General features: G+C 40.9%; 2 protein-coding genes across 3 annotated transcripts in view; one reads left to right on the top strand and one right to left on the bottom strand.

The window, feature by feature from the left end:
* anapc1 (anaphase promoting complex subunit 1) overlaps positions 1–2,923 on the bottom strand; it is a 57,693-nt gene extending 54,770 nt beyond the window's left edge. For both annotated transcript variants that reach the window (XM_029640428.2, XM_029640429.2), the window contains exons 1-5: positions 2,729–2,923; positions 2,080–2,171; positions 1,746–1,982; positions 513–674; positions 285–327 (exon numbers count right to left, since the gene is read on the bottom strand). In XM_029640428.2, coding sequence (XP_029496288.1) covers positions 285–327; positions 513–674; positions 1,746–1,958 — 418 coding nt within the window. In that variant the 5' untranslated portion in view covers positions 1,959–1,982; positions 2,080–2,171; positions 2,729–2,923. The remainder of the gene's footprint in view (positions 1–284; positions 328–512; positions 675–1,745; positions 1,983–2,079; positions 2,172–2,728) is intronic.
* Positions 2,924–7,826: 4,903 nt separating this feature from the next.
* Positions 7,827–11,597, top strand: LOC115113148 (VIP peptides-like). Its single transcript, XM_029640445.2, has 6 exons — positions 7,827–7,981; positions 8,493–8,597; positions 9,226–9,330; positions 9,729–9,860; positions 9,996–10,098; positions 10,581–11,597. Coding segments are annotated over exons 1-6 (456 nt in total). The 5' UTR covers positions 7,827–7,979; the 3' UTR covers positions 10,590–11,597.
* Positions 11,598–13,002: the final 1,405 nt, after the last annotated feature.

The following is a 13,002-nucleotide window of genomic DNA, read 5'->3' as shown; positions in this document are numbered from 1 at the left end:
AAAGCTGGTTGAGTGTACAAAGCTGTCATAGAGGCAAAGGGTGGCTACTTTGAAAAAACTCAAATATATTTTGATTTGTTTAACACTTTTTGGTTGCTACATGATTCCATGTGTTATTTTGATGTCTTCGGTATTATTATACAATGTAGAAAATAGTCAATATAAAGAAACGACGTTGAATGAGTAGGTGTGTCCAAACTTTTGACTGGTAGTGTACATCAATGAGCTCTAGAATTTAATGGAAATAAATTGTGACGATGAGGATGTGGCATCGGCCTACTTACCATCTTTCTTCTTTTGTGGAATACCAAAGTTACACCATAATGCCTGAAAAGGGAGGGAGAGAGATATTACTGGATATACATCCTGAAAAATAAGTATTTATTGATAAGCTGACTAATATCTTAATGTTGACGATGACAACAGACATGCCATATAATGTACACACAGAGTATGTAGGTATGCATGCATGTTTAATATGACATGTTTAGTTTGATCTAGAACAGAATTACCTGTTGTACTGGACTGTCCACGGTAAAAGCTTTATAGACATGGGAGGCTTGACTCTTGCTCCCTTTGCTCCATATGACCATGTTTCCTGCTGCATAGAGCTCCTCATCATACTCCATCTCATCACTGTCCACACTGGAACCCTTTCTCAGCAACCAGCATTCCTGCAAACAGACACACAATAGTAAAAACAATCTCCTTACTCGGCTTATGTATCAAACAGGTCCAGCACACAAGAGAAAGCACTCCCGGGGAAGGACTGCCCGTTCCATGATCTCGCCATCACGGTTGACAACTCCATTGTGACCTCCTCCCAGAGCGCTAAGAACCTTGGCGTGATCCTGGACAACACCCTGTCGTTCTAAACTAACATCAAGGCGGTGGCCCGTTCCTGTAGGTTCATGCTCTACAACATCCGCAGAGTACGACCCTGCCTCACACAGGAAGCGGCGCAGGTCCTAATCCAGGCACTTGTCATCTCCCGTCTGGATTACTGCAACTCGCTGTTGGCTGGGCTCCCTGCCTGTGCCATTAAACCCCTACAACTCATCCAGAATGCCGCAGCCCGTCTGGTGTTCAACCTTCCCAAGTTCTCTCACGTCACCCCGCTCCTCCGCTCTCTCCACTGGCTTCCAGTTGAAGCTCGCATCCGCTACAAGACCATGGTGCTTGCCTACGGAGCTGTGAGGGGAACGGCACCTCAGTACCTCCAGGCTCTGATCAGGCCCTACACCCAAACAAGGGCACTGCGTTCATCCACCTCTGGCCTGCTCGCCTCCCTACCACTGAGGAAGTACAGTTCCCGCTCAGCCCAGTCAAAACTGTTCGCTGCTCTGGCCCCCCAATGGTGGAACAAACTCCCTCACGACGCCAGGACAGCGGAGTCAATCACCACCTTCCGGAGACACCTGAAACCCCACCTCTTTAAGGAATACCTAGGATAGGATAAAGTAATCCCGCTCACCCCCCCTTAAAAGATTTAGATGCACTACTGTTCCACTGGATGTCATAAGGTGAATGCACCAATTTGTAAGTCGCTCTGGATAAGAGCGTCTGCTAAATGACTTAAATGTTAAAGAAAAGTATGCACCTGAAACCATAAGCCGAGTAAGGAGATCTTACTTGAACCAAAACAAAGCTATCTGACAAACATGTTATTTATCCCAGATATAGCTATACATATTTATCAGTAGCACCCTGTAAATCTGAAAAAGATGAACCCCCCCCAGTCTTACCCTCTTCTTCTCCTGTAGAGTGACCTCCTGGAGGGAGCCCACCAGACCGGCTGCTCCATCTGAGGCCCATAGCTCAGAGGCTGGCTGCAACTGCCGGAGCTGCAGGTTCACAGCGTTTGGGTGGTTCTTGCAGTGCTCACGGCCAAATGGGCCAAACGACTGCAATTCCCCTGCGGCTATCATTGTGGCTCTCTCTTCATAGACGTTCGACATGAGTTCCAGATATCAGCATTATTTCTGAGCGAGAGAGAGATAGTGTATGTTACTGCATGAATTCAAATACATTATAAACATCTGACAGTACCTCACTTAGCGATACCCTGGTACCCTTTACCTGTAGAATGCTGTGAAATACTTCGAAAATCCAATGAGACCAGTGATGAGGCAGAGTTTTCACCAGACTGAAGGGATGCTCAGGTCTGGAAACTTGAGTGAAATGACATGACAACACGTTGGTCAGAGTCAAGAAGTTATACTAACGTTAGTTGGGCAGCTCATTGTGAGTTGTTTATTTTGGTAGCCAACTCAACTGCTAACATAGGTAGAACATGCTCAACGGCAGACACGTAGCTAACTATAACAACTTACTAATTATAGCTAGATAACTATTAAAATACTGCAGCTAGCAATAGCCTTGAAGGTAAGAAAATAATTGTAGCTAGCTACTGTCTGTGGTCATCATTATTTTTGTTGTATCACGACTTAAGCTAACTTGCTAGCAAGCCATTGGCTTGAAGCTAGGCTAGCCGGTTAACTATGTCAGTAGCAAAACGTTCAGTATGAAAGACTCACGTTATAACATATTGCTAATATTAGCTGGACACATTGCGTAAACTTCAAATACACATATAAATAACGTTGAGTGTCGCATCTTTGTGTCTGGCTAACTAGCTAGCAACCATGTTTAGATTAGCATACTGTCATACATGCAGTGGCTAGCTAGCGTTAGCTAGCTAGCATACTACCGTGGCACAGGCGCGAACCTGATAAAAAGGAATAGTCTGGCTCTTGTCTCGGAGTCCTTGTCTTTTCTTTATATGACTCTTCCTCGGGTACCACCTAGTCAGTATTGTCAACATAAAGACACCTTAAAGCAACACATAAAATAAGAATACAGCTAGCTACATCAGTTTTTCAAATGTGCGCGGACATCTTGCTGTCCCGAGATTCTTCTCCTCACTTTATCAACCAATCAAGTACGAAGAAGGAAAGTGACGTGTCAAGTGGTTATATTTCCATATTTATATTTTAAGCAATAGATACATTGTAGCCAGAGAGAATGTACAAAGTATATGAAGCCTGTTTGACTGTGGAACATACACTATATATACAAAAGTATGTGGACACCCCTTCAAATTAGTGGATTCGGCAGGCGTATAAAGGCGTATAAAATCGAGCACACAGCCATGCAATCTCCATAGACAAACATTGACATTAGAATGGCCTTACTGAAGAGCTAACTGACTTTCAACGTGGCACCATCATAGGATGCCACCTTTTATTTTATTTATTTACCCTTTATTTAAAATGTTGCCTTAAATGACATACCCAAATTTATCTGCCTGTAGCTCAAATCCAGAAGCAAAGATATGCATACTCTTGATACCATTTGAATGGAAACAGTTTGAAGTTTGCGGAAATGTGAAATTAATGTAGGAGAATATAACACATTAGATCTCATTAAAGATAATACAAAGAAAAAAAACATGTGTTTTTTTGTACCATCATCTTTGAAATGCAAGAGAAAGGCCATAATATATTATTCCAGCCCAGGCGCTATTTAGATTTTGCCCACTAGATGACAGCAGTGTATATGCAAAGTTTTAGACTGATCCAATGAACCATTGCATACCTGTTTAAAATGTTGTATCAAGATTGCCCAAATGTGCCTAATTGGTTTGTTAATACATAATTGTGCACTCTCCTCAAACAATAGCATGGTATTATTTCACTGTAATGGCTACTGTAAATTGGACAGTGCAGTTAGGTTAACAAGAATTTAAGCTTTCTGCCCATATCAGATTTGTCTATGCCCTGGGATTTTATTTTTTTACTTACAACCTCATGCTAATCACATTAGCCTACGTTAGCACAACCATCTGGCGGGGGGGACACCGATCCCGTAAAGATTTTAATATAGGCCATGCCTAAATTCTTATATTTGTCTCCATTATTTTTCATTTCGATTGATGTTCACAAATGCATGGGACATAGGGACTAGAGACGGATGTGACTGATCAATATGAGTTTAATAGAAAGATTTAGCAAGCTATTCCTTCCCACAGTGTGCCTGCTAAACTAGGTAGACCTCGCTGCCAATAATCCTGTTTGTCCCGAGGTACATCACAAAAGAGGGGCTGGACCACTCAAGGACATTCAGAGACTTGTCCTGAAGCCAATCCTGCGTCGTCTTGGCTGTGTGCTTAGGTTCGTTGTCCTGTTGGAAGGTGAACCTTCACCCCAGTCTGAGGTCCTGAGCGCTATATAGAAGGTTTTCATCAAGAATCTCTCTCTGTACATTGCTACATTCATCTTTGCCTCGATCCTGACTAGTCTCCCAGTCCCAGCCACTGAAATCCCCACAGCATGATGCTGCCACCACCATGCTTCACCGTAGGGATGGTGCCAGGTTTCCTCCAGACATGACGCTTGACATTCAGGTCAAAGAGTTCAATCTTGGTTTCATCAGACCAGAGAATCTTGCTTCTCATGGCCTGAGAGTCTTTAGGTGCCTTTTGGCAAGTGGGCTGTTGTGTATTTTACTGAGGTGTGGCTTCTGTCTGGCCACTCTACTATAAAGGCCTGATTGGTGGAGTGCTGCAGAGATGGTTGTCCTGGAAGGTCCACAGAGGAGCTCTGTCAGAGTGACCAATGGGTTCTTGGTCACCTCCCTGACCAAGGCCCTTCTGCCCCGATTGCTCAGTTTGGCCAGGCGATCAGCTCTTGGAAGGGTCTTGGTAGTTCCAAACTTCTTACATTTAAAAATGATGGAGGCCACTGTGTTCTTGTGGACCTTCAATGCTGCAAAATATTTTTTGTTACCCTTCCACAGATCTTTCCCTCGACACAATCCTGTCTCAGAGCTCTACGGACAATTCCTTCGACCTCATGGCTTGGTTTTTGCTCTGACATGCACTGCCAACTGTGGGACCTTAAATAGACAGGTGTATGACCTTCCAAATCATGTCCAATCCATTGAATTTACCACAGGTGGACTCCAATCAATTTGTAGAAGCATCTCAAGGATGATCAATGGAAACAGGATACACCTGAGCTCAATGTCTAGTCTCATAGCAAATGGTATGAATACTTAAGTAAATAAGGTATATCTGTTTTTTGTCATTATGGGGTATTGTGTGTAGATTGATGAGGAACATTTTTATTTAATACATTTTTTAATAAGGCTATAACGTAACAAAATGTGGAAAAAGGGAAGGGTCTGAATACTTTCCAAATGCACTATATACAATGTAGATGATATCCAGAGAGCCAACTCCTCAGAGAGTTAAATTCACTATCTATCTTGTTAGTATTGAAGGAAATGTAAAGCATGGCTCTACCTCCGAGAGCAGTGCAGAGAGGCAAAGCTGTAATGTGATTGGATCTGATGACTGGTGGTCCCAGGAGTGTTGTAGGGTGGTTTGTGGCTTTGATTACTGGACTAATGAAGCACGGAGACCATTACTGGTCATAATGTTTTCCATATGGCTTGAGACACAAATGTATTTACAGAATTAGTTGGGATGCAATGAAGAAGAACTTTGCTTAATTGATCCATTGCAGGGATTTCAGCCTAAAACAGGACCATGATTACAGGTCCTCCATGGGCCCAAAATAAGGTGTACCATCAGCCCACAGTGTGTTTTATTTGGGTCCATCAGGGCTCAAAGTTATTGTTTTTTATTGCCTAAATTCAATATTTTCTCAAATGCAGTAGCTTAGCAAAGTCAAGATCTTGAATAAAATGTGGATTTTGTTCTTTAAATAAAACTCAGTACACGGTTTAGAACATACCAATGATCTATGTTTGTAAATGTTCAATTTCCATGTTCAACTTGCCCTTGGTTTGCCAGCAAAAGGGAAGATGATATGTATCATTCATGGTCTTCACTCTGAGAAAAGTCCACTCCCTCAGTCTTGATTTATTGGGCCTAGTTTTGCCATCTAATTTGCTCTATTTGGGATCCATTACTCAGAAGATCCAGGTGGACCTTTACCCTGGTGAGGGAACCCATAAATGGGGATAAAGTAATCCACTGGGTAGTGAGTTCCTCAGGCAAACTATGTAAAACTGACTCACCATGAGGGCGTGACTGCCTGTCATATTAGACCCTGGCCCGTAAAACAGTCTGTCAGTGCCAATTTGGCAACAAACACATCTCCATTATTCAGCGGCTAGATAATCTAAACCACAAAAGGCTCTAACAAGCTGTGGCATTCCCCAGCATCCGACTCGTGGCCAGGTGTTTTCTGTTGTGTATTCTGTCCATTAGGTATTGGAGCATTACAAAGGGTCAATTTATAGCTCACATAATGTATTATCCATATTCATGTGACGTGATGCTGACATTATTGCTGGATGACTGAGAGGAAAGTCTGTGCATCATAACACCAAAGGTATGGTTTCAGCAACGCAGTAGTTTATGAGGATCTAAAACTTGCTCATCCAATGGAACTTGCAAATTCTGCACATTTCAACAAAATAATGCATGTGTTTCCTGTATGACAGGGTCCTTTCCAGACTCTGTTTTAAATCATCACTGTCAATTAAATGAGCATGTTTCCCAGTCCTTTGTTCGTAATCTACTTGATGTTTGGCATGATTACATTACAATTGTGATTAGGCTTCCAGAGGCTGCTGGTTGAGATAAGGCTACAGCCACCCATTCTTGAGTATATGAGATGCATTCAACAATGTCACCCAGTCTTGAAGACATGAGATGCAAACATAGGACCCAACACTGAGAATCAGTACAGCTAAACTAGAGTCCAACGCTGATACTGAATCCAGATGCCGAAGTACAACACTGTGGTTCAAACCTGAAGCCTTTCACTAAAGTTAACCCGCAAAACCATTATGGGTTATAGAAACACGTTTGTCAGTAGTTGAGCCTTGAGAGATAGACATGATTGATCTATTTTCCCATGGAACCACCAACATTCCAGCACAACAGCCATACATACGGTCTTTCATCTACCAGACTACAAATAAGATCACAAAATCTATAGTATTAATTCCCTCTGGGATAAACTCTGTTCAATAAACTCTCTCCAATCAGAACATCTGTGCACATCTTTACTTAGTTCAACCTAATGAGGGGATGATGGGATTTGGATGTGATTGGTTCTTGTGTAATAGAAGTGTGCAAAGTTATTCCATGAGAGTATCTGACATCTGTGTCAACTGAGCCTTTTATCTGCATTGTGTAAAGGAATGTCAATGTTTAATGTCGTTATATTGGGAGAGACAATGTGGTTAGGAGGAGAGAGTGATATAGATTAGAAAGATGATGAGATGGGAGAGGTGAGGTAGAAGAGGAGAAAGGGAAGGAGATGTAGGTGTTGAAACTGATAAAGACTATTCATGGTTTCAATAATTGTTTTATTCTTCATGGCTATCATGCAGACACTGTACAACCACTCAGAGGGAGTTATAGTCCAAGATATCACAAAATGACATAAACCAATTTCAAGTTATGTACCGGAAATACAATCTGGGGAGATGGAAATCGCCACTGTGTCCACATTGTGTATAACATTATATTTACTTTGCTTACCAAATGTCAAAAGGTATTTTCACTGTTTATGTATCTAAGTGCTTTGTTTCCCCCTATTCATAACTATTAGGCCTATACCATTTGAAATGTGTATAATATAAGATGAGTCAACCCCCATGATATATAATAAGAAATTATTGTATGAGCAAAACCTAATTTTACCATAAGGTTGGTTTGAATGAACATGCCAACAAGCCAATGACGAATGCATCACTCCCAATGGGACTTATATGACGTATCAACCCTGATCTAATCTGATTGCCTTCCTGCTTGATGAAAAGTATTCAGATGTATAAAACGAGGGAAGGGTTGAAGGTATAGTAAGAGACGCTGACCAGCGAAGAAGCAACTGAGGTACTGAACAGTGACTTCTCTAGGAGATACAAACACAAAGCATTCCAGGACCTTGGACAGCACCCGGTACCCAAGAGGAACAGCAGATCATTTACTAAAGACAATGTAAGACTTTTTTCAGATGATGCTATTTGTTTTTGATAATTATGATATTTGTTAGATATTCTTTTCAGTTAGGCTTCACATCACATTCTATATTCTAAAGTTTTTGTCATTGTATCCATCTTCCAGCAAATTAATAACTGTAAATAGTTATTGATTCCAAATATAAGAATGATTTTTGATTGGCAATAGCATTTGATCACATAAACAAATGTTCATACACAGGTTGAAAACAAGTCCTCACCAATTGGATACGTGCGCAACTGCACATTTGTCTTCATTCTCAACGTGTTTGTTTTCTGGTGGCACTGGGAAGCACAATAGAAAGTGTTGATAAACTTGTTTTTCTGTGCATAAAGGCGTACCGAATGACGAGGCAATCATTTTAAGAATTATTGGGTACGGAATGACGAGGCAATCATTTTAAGAATTCTTGTCGTTTTCATATTGACCATAAGAATGTAGGCTATCTGAAAGAAACATTATTGAATGAAACCCATATCTCTTTTTACAGGTATAAAGCGATGTTACAAAGGAACGGCTCCCAGCTCCTTTTCCTAATAGCCCTGTGCAGTGTGTTATATTCCCGGACTCAGTGTTTGCCATATGCGTCTATGAGGTAGGAATAGTACCGCTATTACGCATGCGGACATAAAGGTTTAAAAGAGCATCATTAGTTACTTTTGCCAAAGAGTTCAAAAACTGCAACGATGTACTAACTTTTTATATTATAGGCTATCGGCCAATAACTTTATGTGTATCAATAGGAATTTATATCATCATGGACAAATACATTATAGGCTATAGTGTTAACGTGTTTTAACTTATTCTAACTCTGGGTTCATCAATAAACAAGACAGTCAACAATTAATTCGTCGACTATATCCTAGAACAATAGTACTTTCTAACAATAACATTTACGTCTTGAGAAATGTTATGTAATTATTTTCCACAGGCTACTTTCATATAAGTGAATATTGATTGTGTTCTCTGGATGATTAAGAAAGTAATGAATAATAATGAATAATCATTTCTTCTAATGGAATATTGAATGTCATGATACAAATAATGTCTGCCTCGTGACTTAATGTCGTTTTGGTATTGTCTAAGAGTAATCACATACGCCCATATTTGTTTTACCCCAATATTAGCCTATTGAAACGCTCTGCCCATAAATGACTCCGAAACCATCTTTTCAGATTTATGCTAGACAGTGTGACTAATAACTGTTTTTAATCTGTTGGCAGACCGACGAGACACGCAGACGGTCTCTTTACAAGTGGTTACAGCAAACTTCTTGGACAGCTTTCGGCGCGGCGGTACCTGGAATCCTTGATTGGAAAGCGAGTCAGGTAGACTGTAGTTTATGCTTTTCCTTCAGATTAGCGCGCAGTATGATAATATTCATAACATATTTTCAGGAACATTCAGGTTTATTGAAAACATTTAGAGTCAGGAAGCATGACACAAATATATATTCCACAAAATTGTCTTCCTGTATGCCTATTTCTGTGATTTTTGTCTCTTTGAAAAATTAGGTTATCCTTAAAAAAGTTGTATTCGCATATCTGCCTTGAAAACGGTTAATAATCTAATTTGTTGTAATTGTATTAGATTTGTCATCACAATTGTGATTTACTTCTGGTTTTAAAAAAAACGATTTATTGGATAAGTTCAGTAAAAGCCAAAACAGGTTAGCAAATGTCTCAAAAATGATGGACTAAAATGTGTTGTGGTTAATTTGTCACAGTGATGACATGATGGAGGACCAGGTACCAGTGAAGCGCCACTCAGATGCCATTTTCACAGACAACTACAGTCGCTTCCGCAAACAGATGGCTGTGAAGAAATACCTTAACTCAGTTCTGACAGGAAAGAGAAGGTGGGAACAAGTACAGAGCACAATAATGGATTGTGTGTTTGCCAGTGTGCATGCATGTGTATGTCCGCATGTGCATTTTTGCAGTGTGCCTCCACAGTGAGAGGAAAGTCAAATGTACCCTTCTTGTCTTTTCAGTCAAGAAGACCCTCCCATGCAAGAAGAATCCAGAAGTGAGCCCTCGTTTCTAGAGAGCTATGATGACGTCGATGTAGATCACCTTCTCAATAACTTCCAATTGGTAGGTTCAGTCTCTCTCCTCCTCCTCCATTCACTTTCACTCCACTCTCATTTCTAAGTTTAGTTGAACGCCATCTCAATTGGGTTGTTACTGTGGTGGTCATTGCATAGAGAAGGTATGGAACACAGTGTGGTCGCACTGCTACGCATAGAGACAGCAAGACCTGACACCTGTATAGTGGAGTTGTAGTGGACAAACGTAGCTGCATTTCCAGTACATTGTACTGCTAAGAACATACTGTATAGCCATAGGGCTTCTTTCATTTTATTACAGAAGCTCAGCTATTGAAAACATATGGGCAGTAGAGTATGATGTTTCTACTAAATGAAAGCCCTTATCACGTCTTCTCATACCATGATTTGAAACTCTGTTGCATGTACTTGTGATTCTCTCACTATTCTGATCAATAATCAATTATCTGGACCTTTCTCTTCCTCCCTCTCTCCCTCACTCTTTCCCTCTGCTCCAACTGTCTTTTTCAGCCACTCTGAGGAAGACCCGCTGGTGCGATTACCTCAATCAGTCAACCTCATCGATTTGCTATCCAAAACAAATATTTCAGTTCTTCAACAATGGACATGTTTCAAAGTCAAGTGTGGTTATCTCTACAGTATAAAGTAAATGTTTACATTGTATACAAGATATACTGAAACTACAAATATTGGTCTGAAGATGTAGGCAACAGTAAATACTATATACGTCCACCTGGGATCAGATAGATTTGCTTTGACCAGGACTGTAAATGGTAGTTCAATAAATGCATTCCTAAAACAAACTTTATACTGGTATAAAGTATAATCAGCTCATACAGTAGAGGACCACATTTAGAGTGACACTGATGCATATAATCACGTTATATCCATGTGGAACAATGCTATACCTTGTGCATAAACTTACCTAGAGCATTTAGTTATGTAAAACCGTGCATCCAAATAAAAGATGTCCATTTATTTTTCAAAGCTGAGTAATTTTGTAAGTAAATATTGATGTTGATTATCTCTTTTCATGTGAAAAAGTATTGCAAAAAATGACAAATTACACCACAAACTTATAGTTGCACTCAACATGTGCTTTGATGACCTGCTCACCTGAATGAAGATGGTAAGCAGACTACTACATTTGATTTCATGCATATCAACTTCATACCATTTGAAATGATCAGTTTCATGACAATAAACATGCTAAATAAGCATGATATTGGCTATCAGATCAAATCATCAAAAGATAGAGAAGGACTTGAAAGCAACTACCTTGTGTCTCAATTAAGGTTGGCAGGGATCTTATTTTTTTTATTTATTCACTTCAAAAGACATGAGACAAAGAATACATAATTTATTTCAACAGACATAGATAAGTCATAGGCTGTCTTCTAATCATCAAAATGATTAGAGGACTGTGAGAAAGATTGTTTCCACAAAGCAAGAATTATTGTTCCATTTTTTAAATGAATGTAACTCCGAATATATTCAGTGAATAAAATGACATAGGCTATACTTGTGCGATTGTTTTTACGTGTGATTCTTCTTGCCATTATAGAAGGATTCAATTGGCATAATGAATAACAAAGAATAGCCTTGGATTTTACATCTACATTTAACTTTTTGATAGAGCAATTTATATATATATAAAATAAATTGGGACCTGAACAGACGTGACATTTGTATACACCTCTAATCTCACTTCTACAAGTATAATCTCAATCTCAATGGCCATTTCCAATTTGCATTATGAAGCATTGACATATTTTGATAGTTATTTAAAAATATACACTGCTCAAAAAAATAAAGGGAACACTAAAATAACACATCCTAGATCTGAATGAATGAAATATTCTTATTAAATACTTTTTTTCTTTACATAGGTGAATGTGCTGACAACAAAATCACACAAAAATTATCAATGGAAATCAAATTTATCAACCCATGGAGGTCTGGATTTGGAGTCACACTCAAAATTAAAGTGGAAAACCACACTACAGGCTGATCCAACTTTGATGAATGTCCTTAAAACAAGTCTAAATGAGGCTCAGTAGTGTGTGTGGCCTCCACGTGCCTGTATGACCTCCCTACAACGCCTGGGCATGCTCCTGATGAGGTGGCGGATGGTCTCCTGAGGGATCTTCTCCCAGACCTGGACTAAAGTATCCGCCAACTCCTGGACAGTCTGTGGTGCAACGTGGCGTTGGTGGATGGAGCGAGACATGATGTCCCAGATGTGCTCAATTGGATTCAGGTCTGGGGAACGGGCGGGCCAGTCCATTGCATCAATGCCTTCCTCTTGCAGGAACTGCTGACACACTCCAGCCACATGAGGTCTAGCATTGTCTTGTATTAGGAGGAACCCAGGGCCAACCACACCAGCATATGGTCTCACAAAGGGTCTGAGGATCTCATCTCGGTACCTAATGGCAGTCAGGCTACCTCTGGCGAGCACATGGAGGGCTGTGCGGCCCCCCAAAGAAATGCCACCCCATACCATGACTGACCCACCGCCAAACCGGTCATGCTGGAGGATGTTGCAGGCAGCAGAACGTGCTCCACGGCGTCTCCAGACTGTCACGTCTGTCACATGTGCTCAGTGTGAACCTGCATTCATCTGTGAAGAGCACAGGGCGCCAGTGGCGAATTTGCCAATCTTGGTGTTCTCTGGCAAATGCCAAACGTCCTGCACGGTGTTGGGCTGTAAGCACAACCCCCACCTGTGGACGTCGGGCCCTCATACCACCCTCATGGAGTCTGTTTCTGACCGCTTGAGCAGACACATGCACATTTGTGGCCTGCTGGAGGTCATTTGGCAGGGCTCTGGCAGTGCTCCTCCTTGCACAAAGGCGGAGGTAACGGTCCTGCTGCTGGGTTGTTGCCCTCCTACGCCCTCCTCCATGTCTCCTGATGTACTGGCCTGTCT

The sequence above is a fragment of the Oncorhynchus nerka genome, linkage group LG28 (assembly GCF_034236695.1).
Source record: "Oncorhynchus nerka isolate Pitt River linkage group LG28, Oner_Uvic_2.0, whole genome shotgun sequence".
NCBI lineage: Eukaryota > Metazoa > Chordata > Actinopteri > Salmoniformes > Salmonidae > Oncorhynchus > Oncorhynchus nerka.
The sequence above is the reverse complement of the archived record's forward strand: the minus strand, read 5'-3'. Positions and strand labels throughout refer to the sequence as shown.

Coding starts and splice junctions, on each gene's coding strand:
- LOC115113148 (XM_029640445.2), top strand. Junction 8,598..9,225: donor TTGCCATATGCGTCTATGAG/GTAGGAATAGTA, acceptor ATCTGTTGGCAG/ACCGACGAGACACGCAGACG. Junction 9,331..9,728: donor TTGATTGGAAAGCGAGTCAG/GTAGACTGTAGT, acceptor AATTTGTCACAG/TGATGACATGATGGAGGACC.